At 41.3% G+C, this 25,074-nt stretch overlaps 1 protein-coding gene across 2 annotated transcripts; it reads left to right on the top strand.

Moving 5' to 3' along the window:
- The first annotated feature begins 1,938 nt into the window (after positions 1 to 1,938).
- On the top strand, positions 1,939 to 24,562 carry LOC128719221 (patched domain-containing protein 3). 2 transcript variants are annotated; one of them, XM_053812844.1, is made up of 9 exons: positions 1,939 to 2,069; positions 3,019 to 3,164; positions 5,357 to 5,574; positions 5,648 to 6,009; positions 6,083 to 6,246; positions 10,379 to 10,717; positions 22,263 to 22,789; positions 22,874 to 24,269; positions 24,333 to 24,562. In XM_053812844.1, the coding sequence occupies exons 1-9, from the start codon at positions 1,939 to 1,941 to the stop codon at positions 24,560 to 24,562; spliced, it is 3,513 nt and encodes a 1,170-aa protein (XP_053668819.1). The 2 variants fall into 2 exon arrangements, with proteins under 2 accessions (XP_053668819.1, XP_053668818.1); XM_053812843.1 differs by having other exon boundaries at positions 22,874 to 24,562.
- The last annotated feature ends 512 nt before the right edge of the window (positions 24,563 to 25,074 follow it).

The following is a 25,074-nucleotide window of genomic DNA, read 5'->3' as shown; positions in this document are numbered from 1 at the left end:
CAATCACTACGGTAAATAATCAACCATCAATTAGTTAAAATCAGAGTACTACATTCTACATTGTTACCCAAAGATAATAAATTCGAGGTTCAAATTACAAAACAGAAACAAACAAAAATAACCCCATAAACCTCGCATCAAATGAGCAAATCTCGCCACAGCTGCTACTGTTTATTATCCGTATTGGATTGTTTATTAATGCAACTATCAATTGTAACGGGCAGTATCGAAACATATCATACACAGTACTACACATATCACCGATAAGCACAGTACAAGAGAAAACACTGCCCATCGCCATCGCGAGCGCATTCGTGGCAACAGCATTATTTCTTGCAGTGACCACAGATTGTCGACCTTTGCAAACCGTTTCACTGTTTTGCATCTCTAGCAAACTTGTTTGCGATGCGGGATACACCGCAAGAAATATCTCCACCTTTAGATTTCCTGTTCGGTTGATAGAAAGTGAAACGGATATGCTGATGGAACAGTAACATTGAGCTCACAGGAGTCTTAGGATACGAAGCATTGCAAAACTATCATTACATATAGCCGACAACCAGCTGGAAATGGAATCATAATTGGTATCAAACTATCTCACGCAGCAAAACCACCACGCCAAAATTTCTCACCTCAGTTACAAAAAAAACGGATGTTTAAAACATAGTCGTCCGTTTGTCGCACGTAATTAACGCAGCTTGCATTACACTTGGATCAGTCACATGACATTTAGGTTTCCCATTAGATTATCGTCAAGTAAAGTGGGTCAATGTCGGATGTGGCATGTTTTTTTTGCGTGATTGTGTGCACTATTGTTTGCTACCCAATGGTTTGGGTAACTTTATGCAATACTGCGCAATGTGCGACGGTTAATAGCACAAGATATAACAGATAAAGGTAAAGAGAGTGATATATTTTTTGTTGGTGTTTTCAAACATGTATTGGCCACTTTCAAAGTAAACACCGACAATGTTTTGACATGATTCATAGATTCAAGCAATTTAATCACGTCAAAGGTTACAAAAGTGGCATTAAAAGAAGCCATAACAAAAATGAGCTTTTTTACGTTAAATTATGTTTCATTTATCTCAGTGAATGAGCTTTCTTTGGGAACATAGAAATCTTGTGCATTCTTTTGAATTATTTAGCATCGTAAAACTTAAACCACGTTAACTATAAACGCTAAGAGCGTAGGTTGTATGCAGTTTGAAATGAGTTGCAAAACATGATGATTAGCACTTGTTAAAACATTACTGCCCAGTGTATCATTGTGAATCCTCAAACACTTCGTCACATTTGTTTCCCTCGCTGGTAAGTTTATTTTTTCTTCAGCTCGTAAACCATTGCGTTTGGTTGTCGGAGGTCAAACCAAGCATGCATGATCTCAATAACCTTATCTTGCAGTGCCTACAGTCGACCATGGCCCTAACATAACTATTCAAATCGTGCAAATAGTGGGAAATTAACTTGCTTGAGATTTTCCCTTTCGTTCACAGTCAAAGAACTTCAGCGCGGTCGGTTTGAACCACGCCATAGAAATGGAAAGTTTTGTTGTACACGTTGGGCGTCTATGCTGTACAATTACCCGGCATGGTGGTATACGCTCGGCATAATCAAACGAGAAAATCAAATCTTTTCACAATGTTTATGTTCGTCCAGGCTTTCAGCACCAACGGTATACAAACCAGCTTACCTTTGGGGTACTTTCAATGTGGCGTGCACTCGTTTTATTTCAACTAGCATATGTAAAGTTGCTTTAGCTCTGAACATAATCGTATCGACGCATTAAGACACTTAAACTTAGTGCGTCATGATGTCTTTAATCCATCATTAGCTGAAAAGATTGATGAGTTCAATTACCTTTTTAGCTAATGTATGTGCGTTGTACAATGCTCCGTTTTTTATCTATTAAACAAAAATTTTCTTTTTTCTTTTCAGATGACTTGCGGCATTTCTTGTGTGGACAATGCACTAAACAAATCCTTCTTCAAGCTGGGTCTCTTTATCGGGAGGCACCCGGGCTACTTTCTGATAGTACCTGTCTTATTGGCTCTTCTATGTATGACCGGGTAAGTAGTTGTAGTAGTGGATGTGAAAACTGTTAAGCGTAGTAACTAATCTATGGGTTGGCGTATCTCAGTAACGGTAACGGAAAACGGTCTCGAAGTCTTGTTGGTTTCACTAAATTGCAACGCTTCATTAGTGAATAAAAACAGGAAAAACGCAAAGCGAAAGTATTTGGCATGAAATGCATTATAGACTTGCGATGTTTGTGAATCATAAAAAAATCACTGGATTGAAATTTAGATTTCAATCATCAAACATAAAAATCAAAACAAAGCATTAAAAAGCAGTAAATTGGAAGTCAAAGTTTGTAAAAGTAAGTAAAAGTTGTAAAGTAAAAAGTTTGTTTTGATAGTAAAAAAATGTTGTAAATATGCGTCAGGACAGCAAAAGCTGCTTTCAATGTTAAACGTTTCATAAATCAACTATTGTAAGCGTATCATCATTCTTTCTTATACGTTTTTTTAATATTTAATATGTTTTTAAAAACCTATTTGAGATTTTATAAACAAATTATTGAGGAAATTTTTAAATAACAAACCATTGCTTATGCAAAAGATGACACTATATTCATCATGATTGAAATCATGATTAAACTTGTATTTCACATTGCTGTATTGACTAATCGCCGCACGTACTTTAAATTACAGGAAAAGGTTGAATTTTTACGAACCGCTCAATTATCGCATATTGTGGTTTTATGATGTCTAAACCATTTATCTTGATGGGGTTTCATTAACTTCAGACACGTTCTATGTGATATCTTTTTCTTTACGAGCATTTGCTGTTACGATGTATGGCCCGGAGATGTTGTTTTCTTTGATAACGGCACAGCTTTTGAAGGGCAGTGTCACGCTAAACGCAATAACTATGAACATTAATATCTGTACTTAGATTCTGGACTTGATTGGTTTCCTATATCATCGTTACCTGTGTTCATTTTATCTATTTCAGCTTTCAACAAATCAAATACGAAATCGACCCAGAGTATTTGTTCTCGCCTATCCGCGGTGAGGGCAAATCGGAACGTGCCATCGTTGAGAGCTACTTCAAGGTCAACTATACGCACCGTTTCAACGTTGGAAGAATTACTCGGCCGGGTAAGGATGCGAACAAGTGGAATTGCGCTGTATGCAGGGAACATAGTAGTGCAGGATGTAGTGCAATTATACCGGTTATAAATGCTGTCCTCTGAGGTAGTTCCACTCTTCAGCAATAGATTGTCAGCGTCAGGTCGTTTCTTGACTACTTTCATTTCTAACCGATAAACTAACGGGTATATAAAACTGGTGTGAAGTTATGGTGAAGAGAATGAGAGCGTGCTCTTTGCACCGTCTATCCGTCACTTTCGTAGGTAAGACGCATATAACATGCGTTATAATTTGCATTTGAACGACATAAGTTCGCTGAGAGAACAATCAACAGAGAGTTATCCCATGTGCTGAGATAAAATCATATGCACAATACAAAAGGAGCACTGTTAGTACCACAACTTCATACAAGTTCTTCACAATTTACGTAACGTATGCATGTAAATTTAGCGAATGTAGTCGCGTAAGTTTAGTTTAAATGCATAACAAATTGTCCTAATTGGTATTTGCCTTTACAACCCCTGTCTGTATTAAATTTCCCTTGTCCAATGTTGGATTATCTGTGACTGGAATTATCCATAGCTGAACATTAAACTGTGATTTAAACCTAATCCAGAAAGAGTTTATGTTTAAATTTTATGCTTTAATAGTCAACTAGCCTGAATGCATGACGGATTCATTGATGTACAACATCGAAACAAAAGTTCTTAAAACACAAAGGTTCGTCGCTTAAAATTGATATGCTCAAGTCTTTTGTATTCATTTCTAACCACAGTTTAGCAATCAAGAATACTACCAAAAACAAGATAAATACATCGAATTACTTTTAAGTCTATTTTTTCGTGCATCGTTACTTGAATTTTTTTTAATAAATGAGGAGTACATATTCTTGTTTACCTATAATTCGATTGCATGTTAATGCTTATGTACATAATTCAACTGAATGCAAAATGCACCATAACTGAAAAAAATCTAACATACGGCACGTGTCATAAAAGTGTTCGTGAATGACGTAAATTGCACAGGTGTAAACCATGATTTATCCCGACGATAAATCCCACGGGTTGTTTTGTTTTCTTACTAAGCTAATCGTAAAGTGTATTCAATCCGTAGCTTACAGAAACCGATAGATCAGTTCGAACGCTTTTGTGAGGAGAAATTACTACCATTGTTTTACAACCGAGAGCAATTAATTATTGATCGAATTTAGGATAATTTTATGTCTAGCAAACTGATTCGTCGTCACGTGCAATTTTTTTCTGGTACACGAGGGAGGTAAATAAATAGATCTGTTGATATCTCGCCAGTCATGAAAATATACTAGATGAATGATGATGAGATGCTTGATAATGTCCAGCAATATTGTGCTACCAGAAATCGTTTAAGAAAACTGGAAGCTACAGTGGGCGCCGTTTGCGTCTTTGGGTTACCAAATCATTTACCTTGACTCATAAACTGTGTATTTATTGCGTTTTTTTTATAAACATACGTTTGTTTTAAATTATATTAATTTTTTTTTCTACTCTAATTCTTTTCTTCTGCGTTACGCACAAACGAAACTTGTAAATATTAAATCACAGTTTCCAACACATAAAATACTGTTATAGACAAGTAACATCAAATGTCCTTCATTACTACTACTTCATTATTATTGCTACTAGTAGACCCCACTACCTTCTTTAACGTTTCTAATTTGATAGCAGGCACTGGTGCTAATTAGTACTAGCCTGATTGAGTGCGCGTGCAACTGATATATGTAGATTCCGTTACTGATTCCGATCGCCGATTATCGTGCGAGGAAACTGGTACATGTAGTGTCAGCCTTTTACACCGCAACAATTAGTTGAAGCTTGCAAGCAATCTTTTCTGGCACAGTAGCTCAACAAAAGACTGTCTGCTCAATGGACGCATTGAGCATTTCTAGTTTGATAACAAAATTACAAACTTAAATTACTTACACAAATATCGGATATAAGGTATTATTGCCTACCATTCCTACACAAATCAAATCCATAAACAGAAAGGGAAAACGAAATTAAATGCAGCCATTTCAGAATATCGAAAAGGAATATCTTTCGCAAAAACTCAATCAAATATTGTCCTTGACTATGGGAATTAAAACCTAAATATCGATAGCAAAACCTTGCTTCAATCGTATAAATAGAGCGGAAAATTGTCATTCATTCAATTTTACCTCACAGGACGGTTCGGTCGAGTAATTGTTATTTCGAAGGACGAACATAACAAAAATCTCTTGCGAAGTGAGGTTTGGCAGGAGCTGCGACTACTCGATGGAATTATACAGAACGCCACGGTCCAGTACGATGGAGAAACATTCACTTACCGTGAAGCTTGCGCTCGATGGGAAAATGAATGCTTTACGAACGACATTCTTAACTTGGATAAAATCATCGATGAGGTAAGTAGTTAGCTTCTAGGATTCATTGGAGTAAGTGCAATAATGTAAACATCGATTTTGTTTTATTCGTCAGGTTGAAGCAGGTGACTTAAATTTGACTTTCCCAGTAATGTTCAATCCCGTGACGTGGGATGCGCACGTCTTTCCGGTATTCTTTGGTGGAACGCAAGTATCGGAAGATAATCTGATCATTTCGGTGCCATCGCTGCAGTTAGTTTACTTTGTTACGGCTGATTCCAAACGCCAGGATGCGCGTGGTGCTGCCTGGGAGGAAGCGTTTCTTGAGGCCGTTGGCTACGCGGAAGATAATGGAGTATTTAAATACATTTCTGTTGCACGTTTCGCTTCGCGCACACTCGACCACGAGCTGGAGCGGAACACGCGAACTGTGGTGCCGTACTTCAGCTCAACTTTCATCCTGATGATAGCGTTCAGGTAAGGTTAATAGCAACCAACTTGTTAAACCTTTTCGGCATTTATCCATACTTTTTCACAACTACCTTCTCAGCGTGGTAACCTGCATGATGGGTGACGTGGTACGATCCAAACCCTGGCTCGGTCTGATGGGTAACGTCTCGGCTGTGATGGCAACCTCTGCCGCGTTCGGACTGGCCATGTATCTGGGCATCGAGTTCATCGGAATCAATTTGGCGGCACCGTTTCTTATGATTGGTAAGTCTTGCCACATTGCTCTAATTGCATCGTCGCACAGTACGATGGCGGAAAACGATCGACCCGAAACCGTAATCCATTCACGCGTCACGTACATGATGAGATCCAACAAGCTTTTGCTGCTCACTTAACATACCCTATTGGATGGCTCAGTGTCCTAACACCTGTTGTCGACAAAATTGATCTCTTGCAATGGATGCCATCCGATGTGAGTGATGTAAGCTGCGTTGAGTGCTTTATTTTAACCCGAAACGTACGTATGAATATGTCTTAATACTGGGCAGTAGCTATTTCATAAAAGTGATGCTCGTTGGAACATTTCTGTTTAATTTTAATGGTGCAAACCAGAACAATTGAATAAACTTCTCTGTTGCGGATAGCCATCGTTCCATTGTATAAAATGTGATTATGGCACCACGACCATGACTACTACCAATAGCATCATCTTTAGGGCGACATTGGACCACCTATAAAAACCTTCCCCAAAACAATGTCACCCCAGACGGTCAAAGTTTTCTCTCTGTCATGCTTACAATGCTTGCCAAGACAAAGTGTACTGTGCTGCATTCGTGAATCAGCACGACGATTCTCATAGTCCATGAGTAGAATACTAATTAGCGTTTAAGTAGGCAAGTAACCGATCACAAGGTGCATAGTAGCAATCACACATGGTGGGTATTTTTTATCAATAAACAAATTAATGGTCACCCGCTGCCATGAAGTATAAAATGTATGTTAGATTACGCAAAGCACCGATCATTTTCTTGTAGCTAATTCAGTGCTCAGATTGTGTTGGTGTGACGCCGCACTCAAATTGTATTTCCGATTCTGATATATTGCATGCCTTTTACATCGGTGGTGTGTTGTCTGGTTATTGGTTACATCCTTTTCCTGGTTCAACATACCGTTCACCAGTTTTGCATTATGACCTCAAAATCATATGTGGATTGGGTAATCAGCGTCTCATAACAAACAGATTTTCACGGCGTTTTCAAATCACATCAATCAACTTTGCTATCACGCTTTTCCTGCACTTCGCATCGGAAACTGTCCGGAAGCTTTCTGCGCATCATTTCCTTCTCTGTTGTCTGTTCTTTTTCGTGCTTGCATTTCGCTATCATTTCAATTCACAAAGGAAACAGTACCAATTTTATAAATGTTTACTATTACCGTAATACCGCGTCGGTGTTGAGCTGAACATTTTCGAATTATTTTGCTCATCTTGCCCATGCAACTGTTCCGCTAGAAGAAAATATACATAAAAACAACTGGTACGAATGATAAAAGGGGCATGGGGGACACGGTGCAATGCAATGAACCGAAAAGAAATCAAGCAGTCAGCATGCCAATTAAACATGTGAAAAAAACCCACACTCCCCATTTCGCGGTGCACAAGATACGTAGCACACAAAAGGCAGTTACGTAACAAGTGCCGCTTGGAAAAGAGATATGTGTACAATTTCCAAACTATATGGTATTTGCCAATGATGCCAAAAGATAAGTACCAGTGAGCTGAGCGCTGGTGAAAAGAAAAGCCATACGTGCGTCTTACACTAACGCACGCCTGCGCCGGGTTGCTTTGGCTTGCGAGTAGCGGGTGCGAGCGTATTGGAGAATTCAACAATCAGCATGACCGATGCACTCAATTGCCAGCAATTTACGTCCACCAAAGGTGCGCCGCAAACGACGGTTGCAGCCATAAGTGCATTTACGAACAACTCCCTCACCGTTGGGTACTCTCCGGGGTAATATAATGTAATGGAAAAATAGATCACCATTATCTGACGGTCCCATGGTCTTTTGGTTAGAGGATGAAATATTTTGGTGCAAAATAATCACATGAGCATGTTAACTCACAAAGGAATAGAAGCGCAGATAATGCGTATCTTGCGTGAATTATTCAAAAATGTCACCTGCGTTAAAGCAGCACGCGCTCAAACACATGACTTCATTAAAGAATTACGATGAAAAAAAAAACACGCACATTAAAGTCAGCAGGCATTCCGAAACAGTGAGGCAACCATTTTACAAAACACTATAGCAAGCGCTTCCTCGTATCGATTGATTGTAAAATGTGTCGGATTGGTAATGCACATCTTCAAACCGCAGCATCAGTGTCATAAAACATCAGCCCTGATAACCGCAGCACCTCTTGCTTAACATGAATTTAATGCCCGACACAATTTGCTAAAGTCTATTTCGAGCTGCAATTGATAGTGAATGGTGTTCCAAATTAAGGCAAAGGGTTGTTGCCGCCTTTGTGCATATATAGTCACTGCAATCTCTGCAAGCTTAACAAAACGGTGAGATAGTTGAGATTGTGTTCCTTAAAGAACTGGCAGTCGAATTTGCCACAATCAATCGGGTGTCGTCCATCGTTGGGGTTATTGTTGGTCGCATTATTGTGTGTCTTTTTTAGCCAGATCTAGGCCAACAAATGATTTATTGTGACAGAACAGAGGAAAAACTACTACAAACGAAGATTTCACCGAACCTTACACCACCAATATTAGGAAAATATTTTTAGCACTAACAATAAAGAATAGTATACCTTGCATTGGTTACAAAGCTCTTTGTTACTTTGATTTACACGTTAGTATGATCTTGGTAAAATGTATCTGTTGCACTCCGGAAATAACTCCTCGAACCAAATGAAGCGTAAACGAGTAAAACATGATACAGGAGATTGAACTAATTCTTTCAAGGTCGACCCAAACGTACACAGTTCTATGTATTGGATGCGCAAACGTCTTTGGTTAATTACCCAAACCTTCAAATTCTTGTACCAGCACCTGTGGCGCAACCATGCCGTCTTGTAGCATGTTAGTTTTGCTATAAACTACTACTGATAGCTGAGCAATACCATCACAGACTCTACCTAAGGTTGTTGAAGCTGTTAGTCCACACGTACGCATTCAAATTGCCGTCCCTTGTACCACTACGTTATACGTTACACACCTTGGTCTGATAAGCTTCCGTATACCGGAAGCTAAATCAACGTAGACTTTGCACATAACCCTAAACGATGGGTTCTTGATGCAAGGGCATATATTTTTTATATATGTGAGGAACGTTGAGGTCAGCAAATATTTTGTCAAAAAATCTATAATTTATATTATCACAGTTGGTGCTAATAGTTCTTTTTTTTCTATACTGTCTAGACCTTGTGAGACCTATCTTTTTTTATTCCCTTGACTTAAATTCATACTGAACAGCTAGCACTTCGTATGGGGAGGCTAACTCGACTCGAGACTCGAAGAGTTTTGGTACCGATCCTGTCTTGTAATAGTATGCACCGATACCACTATACCTACTTCTAATCTACTGTTAATGGATACCTTTCGCAAACCCACGATAGCCTAATAATTATAAACAATACTTTAAAGTCATATACACTACAAATTAAATTTAGTTTGCCTTAGTGGGCATTTGCTACCTCTAAAAAGTTTCATCCAAAAAGTACGTGTCTCATACCACTTAAGCTTATTGACAGGTAAATTTGGCCGTGGGTAAGTGATTAGGTGTCACAAGCAGTAAATTGCACTACTACCTAGAATGGTGAAATAACGGTTCAGCCCTCCACGACAGCATTGCATTGAACTACCATTGCACACTATATAAGAAGCTCGAGTGGAGCGATGCCTAAATGCGCGATGCCTTAAAGCAGAAACCCAAGTTCTATTTCGTGGTACGTTTCAAACGGCGAAGTTTCTGCTAACGATTCTTTTTCGGCGAGTAGCTATAGATCATTTACCGCTGGCTATCGGTTATTGCCTATCGGCAAATGAAGTTTTGTGAACGTATCAGTCGGGCCATCGTTGTACACAAAACGACCATCGTCGGTTATACATGAACGCATGATTATGTCATTGCGAATAAAACGCTTGTGGTACGGGAGAGTGGTGCGTGTGGGTTGTAATTATCCACCCCAAAGCTGCACCAACATAGTTATGCATGTCTGCAACACGTAGTGCTTTTAGCAAATACACATGATCGTATCATCTTTCAAACGCGTCACAAACTAAATCTCGAATCAAAATATGACTTGAATATAATTTTGAATGAAAAATGAAACGTATGCGGTGAGAAATATGCATCTAAACATTCTAATAATAACATTACACCATTTCAGGTATCGGAATCGATGACACGTTCGTCATGTTAGCTGCCTGGCGCCGAACGTCCGTGAAACTGTCCGTCCCAGAACGTATGGGTCACATGATGTCGGAAGCAGCCGTCTCTATCACTATCACCTCGCTCACCGATATGATCTCCTTCTGGATTGGTATCCTCAGCCCGTTCCCGTCCGTGCAGATCTTCTGCGCGTATAGCGGATTTGCCGTTTGCTTTACCTACCTCTGGCACATAACATTCTTTGCCGGTTGCATGGCCGTATCTGGACACTGCGAGTTCAAAAATCTGCATGCCATCTTCGGATACAAGGTTCTGCCGGAATCGGTTGCTATAAAAGGTAGGTGAATCCGTAATCGTAAACAAATCGTATAAGTTATATATGAAATCCGTTAACCGCTCACGCATAGTGCTAGATGCTCGCGAAAGAATATTGTAAGTACGCCAAAATGGGTTCAAAATTACGAAAACATTCAGCTGCATCACTCAGTGGCGGATTAACATAATCAGAGGCCTCATAAGGGTTACCATACGGGACCTCTGGTGACCAATGTTTAGTTTTTGACCAATAATAGTATTTTTTAAAAAACAATACGGTCGTTCACATTGACCTAAAAATTGTATTTGTAAAAATAGTTACATAATTGACGCTTATTGATCCTTATAAATATGTCAGACTTGCTGTACATTGATTGAAGGCTTTGTTCTATATGCATGTATTCTTTTTCAAGTTCTATATGCATACATTCTGAATGTATTTTTTCTGAGACTGCTTCCTAGCGAATCCATTTATGATAAAAATGTGTCGAGTTTTGCTACTAAAACTAAAAGTTTACCAAAACTTACTTACTAAACTACTACTAAAAGTTGTCAAACATTTCACAACATTTATTTTCCTTTCTTTATATTTTTTATTTTCTTTTTACGTATTCCCATTTTTTTCTGAACGTAATCAAAATAAATTGTAATTCTCAAGTTCGCCCCACATGCAGCTTGCACAATTTAACCACAGGCCAGTGAATTGAGCCGTAGTTTAAAACCATGGCAGCTTCTCATGGTGCGTTGTGTGATAATGCGAATTACGAATAATGTAATATTACATTCGCACACTGGATTCCGGGCTAATTGAATAGCGCAAACGTTGGCTTATTTACGCCTGATAAAGTATCATGAGAGGAGAAATAACCCTCGACGATACCGCTTCCTTAACGCGCTTCAAAAGGGCATTAATACTTAGTTTTACTACTTCATTCTTCCCTCGCTTCCAGTTGCTTAAATCGTAAGCCATTATCTCAGTGAACGATTACGGTGTGCGTTTTATAATCGATACGCAAATATACACGCGACCCGGTCTGGAGATCGAAACTCAGATTTAACTCGGATGCGCTAGGTCGATTGAAAACATGACTAAATGCATTCTGAGCCTGTTTTGATGTTGCTCTAAATCGTGAAGCAGTAACATTCATTCTACCAACACAATATTTGTTGATTTAGTTTGATTTCGATGGTTGGCATCAATGTGATGTTCCCATGGTTCAAAATATCCCATGGTGGCCTGTAAACTGCAGCCTAACGGTTATGCTTCCAAGCGTGGCGAGATGAAATTTGTTAGCGATAGCTAGAAAATTAAGTGTGTGCATTTAATATCGCTTGAATCATGCTAGATTTCTCACACGTTCCTGTGGCCCTCGTCGGTAGAAAGTTTACCCCATTTCATGTCGCTGCATTAACCGAGCTATGCACATGCACATGGCCGCCAGTGCATCAGCTATCTAACGGTAAACAGATGGCACAGGACTGGTCGAACCTTTCGTCGAACACAGAACACCGCGATATATCGAACACCTACCGTCGAACGGTATAACGAACGTCGGCAAGAACGGTCTCGAAAAATCTGCTTAGCCCACGCAAAATTTCTTTTTTATCAATCTACTCCATAACAATTTATGGCTCACCGAGACGTAGCGGGCTTTTTGCCTCCTCGCACTGCTCAATGTTTAAACCGAATGTTCCAATGCATCCTAAACAATGAATCAATCCTCAATGGCCATTTGCGCTCCTTGGCGGTGTTTTTGTCGGTACCTAAGGGTTGCTTTAAAGCGATCGCTTTGAAAGACAGCTTGCACCTTCCAACTTCTGCGCGAGTGTACGTTTGACGATGGGGGAGTTTTCGAGGGCTTGAAAGGCATTAGAATTAACGAGAAATCAGCCGACGCTATGTGGAAGGCGGTAACGATTGGGCGACGAGTTCTATTAGACAAACCATGTCTGGATCAATTAGATGACCGGTTAATGATCCGGTTATGGTCCAGGGTAGGATAACGAGCGTCGGGGAGTGACGCTTGAAAGCGCGATAAGCATCTCGTGGAAGAAAGCGTCCCACAACTATTTTAAACACCACCTTAGGAGCTGCCGATCGTTTCCGATTGAAGGGAAGATTTGTATGCCAACTGCCACTGCTTCTCAACTCTGGTTAAGCGTCAAAACCAGAGTGAGTGTGCAAAAAAAAAAGAAAAAAAGTGCTCCCGATAGATGCAAACCAAGCTCTATCAGGCGGGTGCGCCGACTATATAGGACTGCAACTCTATGTTGCAACAACTGCAGGGATTTCAATAGTTGGACTCGCGTTCATGATCATCTTCAGCCAAACGGAGTAGCGTGCAGTTGACGGAATGCGCAACTTTGAATTGAAGCGATTGATAGCATGCATCCATTTACCGTTGGCTATCGACGGCGCTTGGTTAAGTGTGACATTAATAAAATAGGTACACCTCATTGTATTCGGCAAAAGTTGGTAAAGAAATTTAACATACATGCAGTATTTAGCCATACCATTACATAGACTACGAGATAATGTCAATGGTGTAGCTGTAATGGAATGTTTTGTGTTTGTTATTTTTTTTAATGTAAACTTTTATAAATTCTACCCAAAAATTTTCGAATATTGTATTGAATGTTGAATATTGAGGATACATTTTGGGAAAGTTTCAGATAAAATCCAATGCGGCAGTTGATTAGCAAGAAATCAATATTACCGAACATTCTACGATAATAGCAGTATGTAGGAATGAGCAAGCTAAGAGCCACCTTCACACTATCACAGCGCATAGTAAAACAGGCATAATTGAATAAAGAAAATGTCTAAATTAGACCTACAAGGAATCACGAGCATTTTGATAAACAATCCACTCAATGACTCCATCACTGAAGAGCGGCCAACCATCGGACATTACACATGCAAATTTGATCCACACATAAACCAACCTAAGTGGATAAACTGGGGCGTAATTGTAAGTTTACAAAAAGTAGGGAAAGTTGGACAGTAGGTCAATTTTTCTCTCCCTGAAGCAAGTGAGCCTCGAAAGAACAATAAGATCTGTTGAGCTGCATTGTGCACTGTTGTATTTCGCTCTTTTTGAGGCCACTGTTATGTAACACTTTTGAACCGGCCTGTTTTTTTTTGCGTACGCTAATAAGAAGCAGTTGATCGATTCCCTTCCATCGATGCACGATCCTACACGTTGCCCAATAGGAAATTCCCAAGAAACGGCCGCCAAGTCTCCGCACATCATCATTGGCCTCGGAACGAAGTTCATCAAGCGGACCACTGTGTGTGAGGAGCATTCAATTAAGTCCTTCCATGCTGTGACCGATTCATGTTTCACCTAGGAATCGCTTTGATATAAGGAAGGCCTTGCTCGTGACAATGGAAATGGAAAATTGAAAATTAGCCGTGGCTAATTTGCTGATGAAATAAAAAATACCCATTTTTTTTTAATGATGTATTACAATCTTTGAATTGATGAATTTGCATGATAAGTATAAACTGCGATCATTTCATTACTTTATTCTTACAGTACGTATCATAGCTATACAATCTCCTGTTTTTTAAATTGTAAAAGAAAAACTTCAAAAAAGAAATGACGATGTTGAGTGAAAAGTATAAGAATTACTGTTTGTCGTCATGGAGCAGTAGTAGATTTTATATTCCCTCACATTGCACAAAAAAAACTAAATACTCGCAAGTTTTCATCGAGTGTCTAGGATGTACAAAAAATGAAGAAAGTACAACTTTGTTACGCACTGTAGTGAGCTGCTATGATAAAAAAGGGTTGAAATGCCTTTTAAACTGGATGGTGTTTTTTATTTATTTTGCACCATACCAAAGGCCAAGGACCTTATGGTCACTAGATGGTGTAAATGGATAACTTTTTACAACGGCATATATGTTTCTAAAACTATGAAATAATCAACTGAATTAAATATGAAACTAAGTAAATTAAGCAACTACTCATTACATGACGTTAAAAGAGCAATCATCCTTGACTCCAACTTTTCCTACAGCGTCGTTTAAAAAGTAAGCTATAAGAGAAATCCCATAAATTATTAACAGTTTATCAATTCATAACATCATATGATAGGGATCCTTCACCTTCATAAGTACCCGGTCCGTTAGATTGTAGGAGGAAGGGATACACGTGTAGGTTATGGGCTTAATGTTGTAAAAATACTGTGCCGAAGCTTGTGCACTCACTCCACTGCCCTCGATTTCACGCCACACAGTTCGCTGTCCATTCGCCACGGATCGATGATCGAATGGTGATGGCCCATCGCAGCTGACTATTGCGAACATGCATGTGCGTGTGCACCAATTTGGGGTCAGTAAACTGTGCTCCCGTCGTTTCACTGCTGCATGCCACAATGTGCTCCAGCATGCAATCTGTCGCAGACACGTACAGCGTCCTTGTGTTTGAAAACAGTGGCAGGTATCGTGGACGTAGAGCATGATATGCCCAGTGTGCAACGTGCGTCTATCATACCAGTATCGCTCCGAGAGATGCAGGTATCGCCTATTATTTGATGCAAAAGGTCGTAGTCAAGGAAATGTGGCCCTACGAAGGAAATCAAGCTTGGTGAAAAGCGGTACCAACACTACAGCGTCTAGCATTGTCTAGGCAAGTGTGTTTGGTGAACCTTGTCGCTGCTGTTATACCATACGCAGTGTTCATTCCGGAAGCGGATTAAAGTAAACCATACGACACTCAAATGCCGGTACATGCGTCTAATCACTGCTGATAGCAGAATCTGAAGTAGAATCGAGCAAGGTTCAAACGGCTCCAAGGCATAACACAACCGAACGAAAGCAATACGCGCTCGGTTCAGTAATCAGCCGGTGTTGATCACGAGAAACGACGAGAAACCTGTACGACACTAGCGAGAACGAACCAAAGGGACGAAATGTGTACAATCGAGAACAAGATGACTTTACTTGACTGCACAACCAACGCGGGACCAACCACGCCGTACGGCGATCATCACTTGCCGGTGATCAGCGGTCGGACAGTAAGCGAGACACATGTTTCGAGCAAACGGAAGCGAATCATTTAGGTGAATAAATCAGATTATTTACGATACGTCGCGGCGACATCGCGACTAACTCAGTCTAGCACATTTCCACTCGTCCATACAACCAGAAGCCGCTGGAAACGAATGAAGAACTTATACCATTGCGAGTCTATATGCGCATGCAGTATGTATACACATTCTAATTTACGGTTGATTCATCGGAGTGATGCTGTGCTCGAATTGGAGACGATACCGTTGTAAGGAATGGCTGACCACTGCTGCTTAAAACACTGTCTTGAAACGATACAATCCGCTCGGCCGCTTCAATGCGCAACATGTAATAATCCAATAAACATGATAATTAGTTTAAACGAGTAATCGCCGACACATGATCTGCCCAGTGATAAGCATAACCTGACGTGGCAAACATTATGGCAGAATAGTCACTCACATCATACGCATGAGATATGTTGCCAATGAAGCTTGCGATACGATTCTGCGAGTTCCTGGAAAGAAGAGAAAGCCGCGAGCTAAATACTTCCTAGTTAAGATTAGGAAGGTAATTAGGAAGTCGTAATTTTTCTGTTCTTACATTCCTGTTGCCTATCCAGTCTTGTTATCTATAAAATATATACTTCATGGATAACTGCCAAGTAGCGTACAAGGGTAATGAGATTAATACCCACAGCACGCGTTTTACATCAACTGGGCATCCAAAACTTGCATCTGCACTTGCAAGGATAAGTGAAATGATTAAAGGTTTCCAAATGTGCCTTAGGATGCTTAGCAGTGCTATCAACATAACACTTTACAAAGTCTTGTATGAATTACATCGAGAAGAAGTGGTAGATAAATATGAGACACGTTTAGCAATGTTGTTTTCCATTCCACTAGTCACGCCGTACTATCTTCATAGTGTTTTTTGATTACGGTAATAAGACATTCTTCTGTTTTAGTTTATTTTCTCTTAAACAAACTTCATGGAAAAGAATTAAAATTAAAAGTCTCATACTAGCGGTATAAGAAACACACGGGATATCATGGAATACTTTGTCATCGTCAGCCCAATCTAAGCCAAATTGTTGCTGTGTTGAAATTGGCGTAGTGAATTTGGTTCTATTGTAAAGAATTGAACAATAGATATTTATTTTTGTAAAAAAAATACATCAAACGAGTTACTCCTCAGAGGGATTCTTTGACATGGGACAGCTGAGCGGAGATTTTATTAGCCTAACACGGTACATCAAACAAATATCAACGTTGTTCTTAAGAGCCATTAAAAATTGATTCCTAAATGCATGACGAACAACTAATTAGGTTGAATATATTGTTCAATTCCATGATTTTCAATACATCAGACATATATACAGTTATCTTAAGCAACTGTCAAGGTAAAAGGTGAGACTTATCATATCATCTTATTAGCATATATGCAAAAGGTAGACAAAAAGAGATTATTGTCAAAGTTTTAGTCACAAATGAGCAAATCAATAAGTGACAGTTTTGTTGTTACGAAATCAAACATGAGGGCTTACGTTTCGAAGTGTACCCGTGTTTCATGAATGTGTGTTTTTGCTCACTTTCGTTGTATTTCCCCATCCAGCGAGTAATCAGCGGTATTTCCCCATTCATAATCGAACCAAATCACAGAAAGAGCAGACATAGTTTCAATCCCTAACGAGTCCCCATCTCCTGCTGGATGGAACAAAACCGCCACACTTAAACACACACCCAGGGGAGCTTTCACAAGGCAGCATCGTGTAATCAATGCGCAAAGATGACTGTGGCACAGCACCAAACAAAAAACTAACAGAAATTTCAATAATAATTGCTGATGAAGTTCAGCGTTACTTTGCGTTACTGACCTGAACTTTTCGATGTTTTGCGCCGAGACGAGTGGCCGGTGGGTCTCTTGTTGTTTACCTATCCCAACGGTGCAGCTGTGTGTGTGCATATCGCCACGGGAACGCTTAGTCGCTGATGAAACAACGTGTTATGTCACACTATTTGACACCACGTGAAGATGTAACCGCGACGGGTAAATCCCAATTCAACAATGGAACAGCTTCATCAGGATCTTACTCGGTTACTCGTTACTCGACCAGTGGGTCAAGTATGAAGATTTGGGTTTTGGGTGAACCTTCGGACATGCACACAAAGCGTCATTGGTGCCATGGTAGGATCTTCATTACTTTCCCGGGTGCTTACTGCTCTCAATGGCCGAGACAGCAAACATGATATTCCTTTCCTTTCGTCCTTTGTATACGTTGTGCTCTGGATCTTGGCATGAGTTACGTTACTTAACTTTCGGCTCAGTGCGCTTGTATAACAGAAGTTGTAAATTAATCGAATCGTTCACTAAATTCGCTGGAACAATCTTACTCAATGCAATTACCACACCGCGGCATGATTATGCGCCCCAATCCAATCCCTAGCTAAACGGGCAAGGCGAGCAGGTTGAAAAGAAAAAAGCCAATACACCGGGTCATCACACAGTGCGGTACGAAATGCAAGTTGGTAGTCGCTTTAACGCTCGATTTGCCGGTTGTTCATTATTGTCGTAAACGAAAATGCATTGTAAAGAGAGCTGTCAAATGTGTATCATTTGATTTGGTTTGTTTTTTTTTTTACGCATAATGGAAAATAAACTGCTAATGAGGCTACCATGTACAGTGCACACAAATTTGAAAATAAACACAAAACAATAATGGAAAAAAACTCAAACCCAACCCCACTATTTATTTTAAAGTACACAAAAAACAATGAAAATAATGGGTTGGATCATAATCCGTTCCACCAAAGAAAATCGTTATATCATTCAGTAAAAACGTATTCTCTCTTCGAGTCGAACCTGATTGGATGCTCGGAGAGCAGGCAAACAATCAATTCTGCGATATCTTTCACTAGAAGTTTCCAGATTCGTCATGTCTCTAAAACAGCTCCTTAAAGGAACATCTGTTCAAAATATCCGTAACGTCAACAACGTTTACATAACATTCTTATCCACTCAAAAATGAATCTCCAAATCGGTTACAATTACAACTAATTCGAGTAGAATCGCCTTTTTGGGCTGGCTGTTGACCGACCGATACGAAACGATCATTGCACGAATGCAGAAGGCTCATTACATCATTCTAGCATTCTGCGCAAGGTGGATATCTTGTCTTGTTTCCACCAGCAAACACCACTCACGCGGACGATCATTTTCAGTAGTTCCAGCTAACTAGTCTTCAGCTACTTTGGCCGTAAGGGTGATAAACTAACCGACTACGCGTAATGGCGTTCGGCAGAGTTAGGCAGCGCCTAGGCCGTAAGCACGAACAGGTGCGCAATGTGCAGTGGTGGTACTGCGAGTGCAAATTGTCATGAGCATCGACAACACGCTGTCTGTATGTCCCTCAGAAACCGTAGCGCTTGGGCCATCGTTTACGGTTTATGACACAGTGTCGCGACAACAGCGAGTACCTCCAAGCACTAGAACACACTCATTTTGCGAACGGATGAACATAATTCGGATGGCCGATAACCTTCTTTGCCGGAGTACCTCCGGTGTGGAAGTCACCGGCCAACACGTGCCATTTCAACATCGGATCATGCTCGGTAACGGCAGCCTGCGCATGTTGGGTGTATTCATGCTTTCGCAAATATAAACTGTCACCGCTGGCAGCATTGGTCGAGGCCACACGGTCAGGTTTTTATTGCGGCACTCCGTAGTATACAGTGGTGGTGCTGGTAACAGACACTAATTATCCTTAAAGTGCTCCACCTTCAAGCTAAACGAGCGAAATAACTGTTTGGGACGTTTGGTCCAACCAGCGATTCTTTTCTGATGGAGCATTTACCACGATGAAAATCTCGTACCCTGTGATCTAATAAAAGTCTGTAATCTCTCACAATCACATTAAGCAACTTAAATATGTTATGTAAAACTTTGACTAACTAGCCCTAACTAGCGTTTTAGGGAGGAACCGATCACTTCCGATCCCAATTTTAAAACCCGATTGCGTACGATCAATTTTGTTTCTTTCTTCTGACATTTCGGATTGAATAATCATACAAACGGATCGACGAGCTGAAGCAAACGTACTAATAAGGGTTTAACATAATTAACAAAATGGATCATTTCGCAAATGTCACCAGGAGGGATGGTTCAACGGCCGTGTAAAGAAAATTTCAAAAAAAAAAATATTAAGTGAAAAGCACTTGCATTGACTTGCCTGTTTTCAAACCAGCTTCATCAGAGGCATTCTCAGCACTATGCCTGTTCGAGGTCAATAAAAAAGATAACCTGTGCCGTCTTGCCTATCATCATCGTTGCGGCGTGAAAGTTTTGTGCACAACTGTGACCAGACGCATGAAATATTAATGATCAACTTTCTACGACCGAGCAAGTGGGTGACCTTTCGGTGCCAACACCTATTAGGCCAGCAGTAAGGAAGGATGTCTACACGTAAATACCCCGGTCAATAACCGTTTGCAGGCGAGTATGGACGGGATCATTGATCAATTGCAAAACATATCCACGTTTAGCTACATATACCACCATCCGACTGGATGCGTGTTTACCATCAAACGTCCAACCGGAATCGGTCTATATCCACCCCGGATGCCATTGACGGATGCCGGATGATGTATTTGCAGTGCTCCCGGTGTTCGGTCCTAATAATGGTCAACCATACGGCGAACCAGTTCCTCGCTACATTTCTCCTGCCCGTGAGGATGGTACATAAAGCTCTCGGTGATATTTCATTGACGAACGGGGTATTGCAACGATCGCACATTCATTCATGCGCAATCGGAATCACAATACGATTCCGTCGTTACCTTCCTAGATACCGTGTTGGTCCGCTCGCTGTTCGACTATGTCCGATGCGTGCTAAATACCGTTTCTTTACAGATGACTACATGTAGTAAACCATGCAGGAAATTGTCAACATGCCTCAAAAATGGTACCGGTAGTTCGAGTGCAATTGTACGCTATCGCTATACCCAGACGTATGCCAGCTCTAAGCAGACCGTGAGTCGATGTGTTATGGATCGTTGCTGCCGCTGATGTTGTTGATGAGGATGATGATTATTATGCGAATAGGATGGCATATTTGGCACGACATCGATACGATTTCTTTAAGCGCGCAATCTTAGCTGCGGTTGTGATGGTTCGTAAAGTTAGTTATGGTTTGATTTTCGAAATCGTGAGAAGCCGCACACTTTCCGCGAATATGTAAGGTGGAGTGTGTTCCACTTCCGGGCTAGTAAAAGCGACCGGAACCGACGTTCGGTGCATTGACTCGTATCGCTATGAAATATGTTATTATCGTAAAAGTGAGGTTTAAAACAGGGAAAAATCCACAGTATGCAGTGCACTGTAAAACTTACGACCAATTTATGAATCTATGATTAATCACAATCTGAACTATACTGGGCTGGGCATAGAAAAATGACCGTTCCATCAAAAACTAACTGGGTGAAACATGAAAGTAAAAACAAGTAGCGGATGTCTCTTCATGCTGTATTTTGTATCATTCAAGACACATTGGAACCTATCACAGGGCAATTAGGCAGTGAAAATTTGACAGGCGCACTTAACGGCTCTCACGTGCCATCAGGCTTCTTTTGATCATCTTGTGCGATCGTGATATTTGAAGTCTGTGTAGTAAGAAAGGCGAAAAGCTTTACACTGACCTTACAGTTGCTGCAAACTCCGGCATACACATCGAAGAGATCCAGCGAGATGCCTCAGGTGATAGTATGTTTTGGATTTTCAGCCAAAAATTCCCCGTCAGTTTGAATGTGGCAAAAACCACTTTTACCGCCCGTTACATGCGCGGACACTGTTTTACGACACAAATACACGCGCAATGCAATGCTATACGAAAGTGTGTCATGTCAGCTGGCGGAGGTTCCCGGAGTGCGTCGGAGACACGTTACGTGCACCGGACGAGGACGCGCCGGTCAATAGCAACACGGTGGTGGGCGAGTGATGATTTTCGCTTTTCAAAACACGCGCCAACCCCATCACAACCGTTTTCTTTGCCACTTCTCTAGCGCAGGTTCCTTTTGAATATATTCGCACCGAACGGGGAGGAAAAAGTGATGGAGAAAACGACGAACGAGACGAAAACTGTGGACACTTTCGAGGGACACCCTGCGAAACAGCGTGCGAGACATTCCAATGTTGGGTAAAAGCGATCGCAAAATACACGGCAAATACACATAAATTTTAGCTAGTACCTATTTCGTTTCTACCATTGCCAGCTTGTTAGGGATTTGGTAGTGGACAAGAGTTAGAGAGAATTTAACAATGAAACTACACATTTTTTAGGCTATAACAATTAAAATATCAACCCTGTATGCCCGAGATAAGGCAATAGACAAGGAGAAAATGCCTATAAGAATTTGTACTATCCGCAGTCAATATATGACTGATAATACGGCTAAGAGCCATTATAATTATATTAAATAAATAAATAACAATTAAAATATGACAATTCAACAATAAACATTTTTAAACAATTTCTACCGTTCGTACATTTTTGCAGAAAAACGATCATGGCTGTATCGGAAGTTGAACACGGGTGGAATTAACCGAGATGATCCGGATAATCCTATCGACAACCGGGAACATGTACTGATGGCATTCTTCCGCGAGACTATGGCACGCATTCTGAACAAGGGCTGGACGAAAACCATCATTCTGGTAATATTTGCAGGCTATTTAGGAGGGGCCTGCTTCGGTTTGACCAAGATCAAGGAAGGCTTGGAACGTCGTAAGCTGTCTAAAGCGGATTCCTACTCGGTGAAGTTCTTTGACCTGGAGGACGAGTACTATCGAGAGTTTCCGTATCGCATACAGGTGATCGTGACGGGCGATCTCAACTACTCGGATCCACACACGCAAATGCAGATAGAAGAATTGATGCAATCGCTCGAGAACACCTCGTACGTTACCTCACCACTCTACAGTGAATCTTGGCTGCGATCGTTCATCTCGTATGTCGATCGAAACAATGACTATCTTAACCTAACGCTGGACAGTGAGCAAGCGTTTATAGATGCACTGCGCGAGGTAAGCTGAATCATAGTGGTTCCGTTCGTGAACCAGTGCATTGCATTGTGACAATATTTTACCATTTTCATTTTCTCTTTTTAGATTTGGCTCTTCCCGGCGAACCCATTCTCGCTGGATGTGAAATTCAACGAAAAAGGCACTAAAATACTTGCCTCGCGTTTTATGATACAAGCGGTCAACATTACGGATACGAACCATGAAAAGGTTATGGTAAAAGATTTGAGACAAATATGTAAAGATTCATCGCTGAACGCAACCGTGTTTCATCCTTACTTTGTGTTCTTCGATCAGTTCGAGCTGGTACGACCCACCTCCATACAGTCGATGATTGTCGGTGCACTGATCATGATGTTGATTTCGTTCATCTTTATACCGAACTTCCTCTGCTCACTGTGGGTTGCCTTCTCAATCATTTCGATTGAGCTGGGCGTTGCCGGCTATATGGCGCTATGGGACGTGAATCTCGACTCGATCTCTATGATCAATCTGATCATGTGCATTGGTTTCTCGGTGGACTTTACGGCTCACATCTGTTACACCTACATGTCGTCCAAGGCACGTACACCGGACGAACGCGTCCGGGAGGCACTGTACAGCTTGGGCATGCCAATTGTGCAGGGTAGTATGAGTACGATACTTGGCGTGGTGGCGCTATTGCTAGCGGATAGCTACATCTTCCTGGTGTTCTTCAAGATGGTATTTTTGGTGATATTCTTCGGTGCGATGCATGGTCTTTTCCTGTTGCCTGTTTTGCTGTCCCTTTTCGGGCCTGGGTCATGCACGTCCAGTTACCATCCGGATGATGATCACAAACTGTCACCGGTAGAAAAGACCTATCCGCATCCGTACTGCATTTCGCATCCCCAGCTAGCGTTGACGGGTGCGTTCGGTAGTAAAAATTTCCTCGGCGCACCGTACAAAGCATACGGTGAGGATAAGGATCTAGGCATCGGAACTTCCGGTGAAGATTCGAGTGAAAGCTCTAGCAGTAAGTCCCAGCGGCGGCAGGCAATCGAGGATGAAAACACACGCCGCCGTTACGAAGAAGGCTGGAGACGCTCGACGCATAATCTTACCGGCCAGAGCCAATTTCAGCCCATGCTGGATCTTTACGGACAGGAGGCGCTGTGGACCAAAACAACCGGCAAAGGTCCGTTGAAAATAGCAAACGGCCGTTACGGGTACGATGACATGCTGCTCAATGTGACCCAAGGACAAACTACGGTTAAACAGCCACGTTCGGCAGACTTTGAACTGGACCGAACAACAGAAGATCGGCGTGATCGCAGGAAATCGGATGACGAACGATACAAGTCCCGGTACGAAGATAACCGGACGTTTGTGGACGATGAAATGATGGACGATACTGATTATCAGCATACCAATCGCTACTACGTGTACGACACCAGCCACGTGAAGCGCCTTTCGAATGACAGTGGAGCGGCGGGTAATAGCACTACCAACAACAATCCTGCCGGTGCCAGTCTGCACCATATGAGTCACGGCAACAGTGGCGCCACGGCGAACGATCACCAAACAGCGCCCAGTACAACACGTAGAAAGTTTTCCGACGAAAGCGACAAACGCCGACGTCACAGTGACGAACGTCGCCCACGAAAGTTTTCCCCACCGGAAGGCATATACAAGCAGAACCCGCATCGCTCATCGTCGCAACATAATCTGTACTATCCTCGGCAGCCACCGCAGCGGACGGCCTCCCAAAGCAGTCTGCACCAGCTGCGCCATATGGGCGACATGAGATTTCCTTAACCACCCTCCAATTTCCCCCAATCATCCATTTCCCATATTTCACCACTCAACCATTAATGGATGAACTGACTCATTGTAAACTGTGTACGTAAGCGTCAAACGAATTGTCCATGTGTGTGCGTGTTTTAGTATGTGTGTTTGAATGTGTGTTGTTGGTGTGAATGGCAGAGAGAAAGCACATATTACATAGGAAAATATCATGGAATGAATGTTCTTAATCGCAGAATAGTAGTAGTTTTTAAAAAATGTAACAAATGTCCATCAAAGCACGATTCCTGATTTAAGCTCGCGTGACTCACCCTCATCGATTGTACGACGGACGCCAGTGTAGTAGCGTAACGCCGTCACGTGGCTGTAACGCTCTAGCTCAGCCTTTCATTAATGTGTACAGGCAGTTCCCGAGATACGAGTTCCTCTTATACGCGGATTCGGAGATACGCGGTTTTTGCAAATTTGACAACTGAGTTAGTTTATAGCAGAAAATCTAAGCAAAAAGGTATAAAATTGGTCTA

Source organism: Anopheles marshallii, chromosome 2, assembly GCF_943734725.1.
Source record: "Anopheles marshallii chromosome 2, idAnoMarsDA_429_01, whole genome shotgun sequence".
Taxonomy (NCBI): domain Eukaryota; kingdom Metazoa; phylum Arthropoda; class Insecta; order Diptera; family Culicidae; genus Anopheles; species Anopheles marshallii.
The sequence above is the reverse complement of the archived record's forward strand: the minus strand, read 5'-3'. Positions and strand labels throughout refer to the sequence as shown.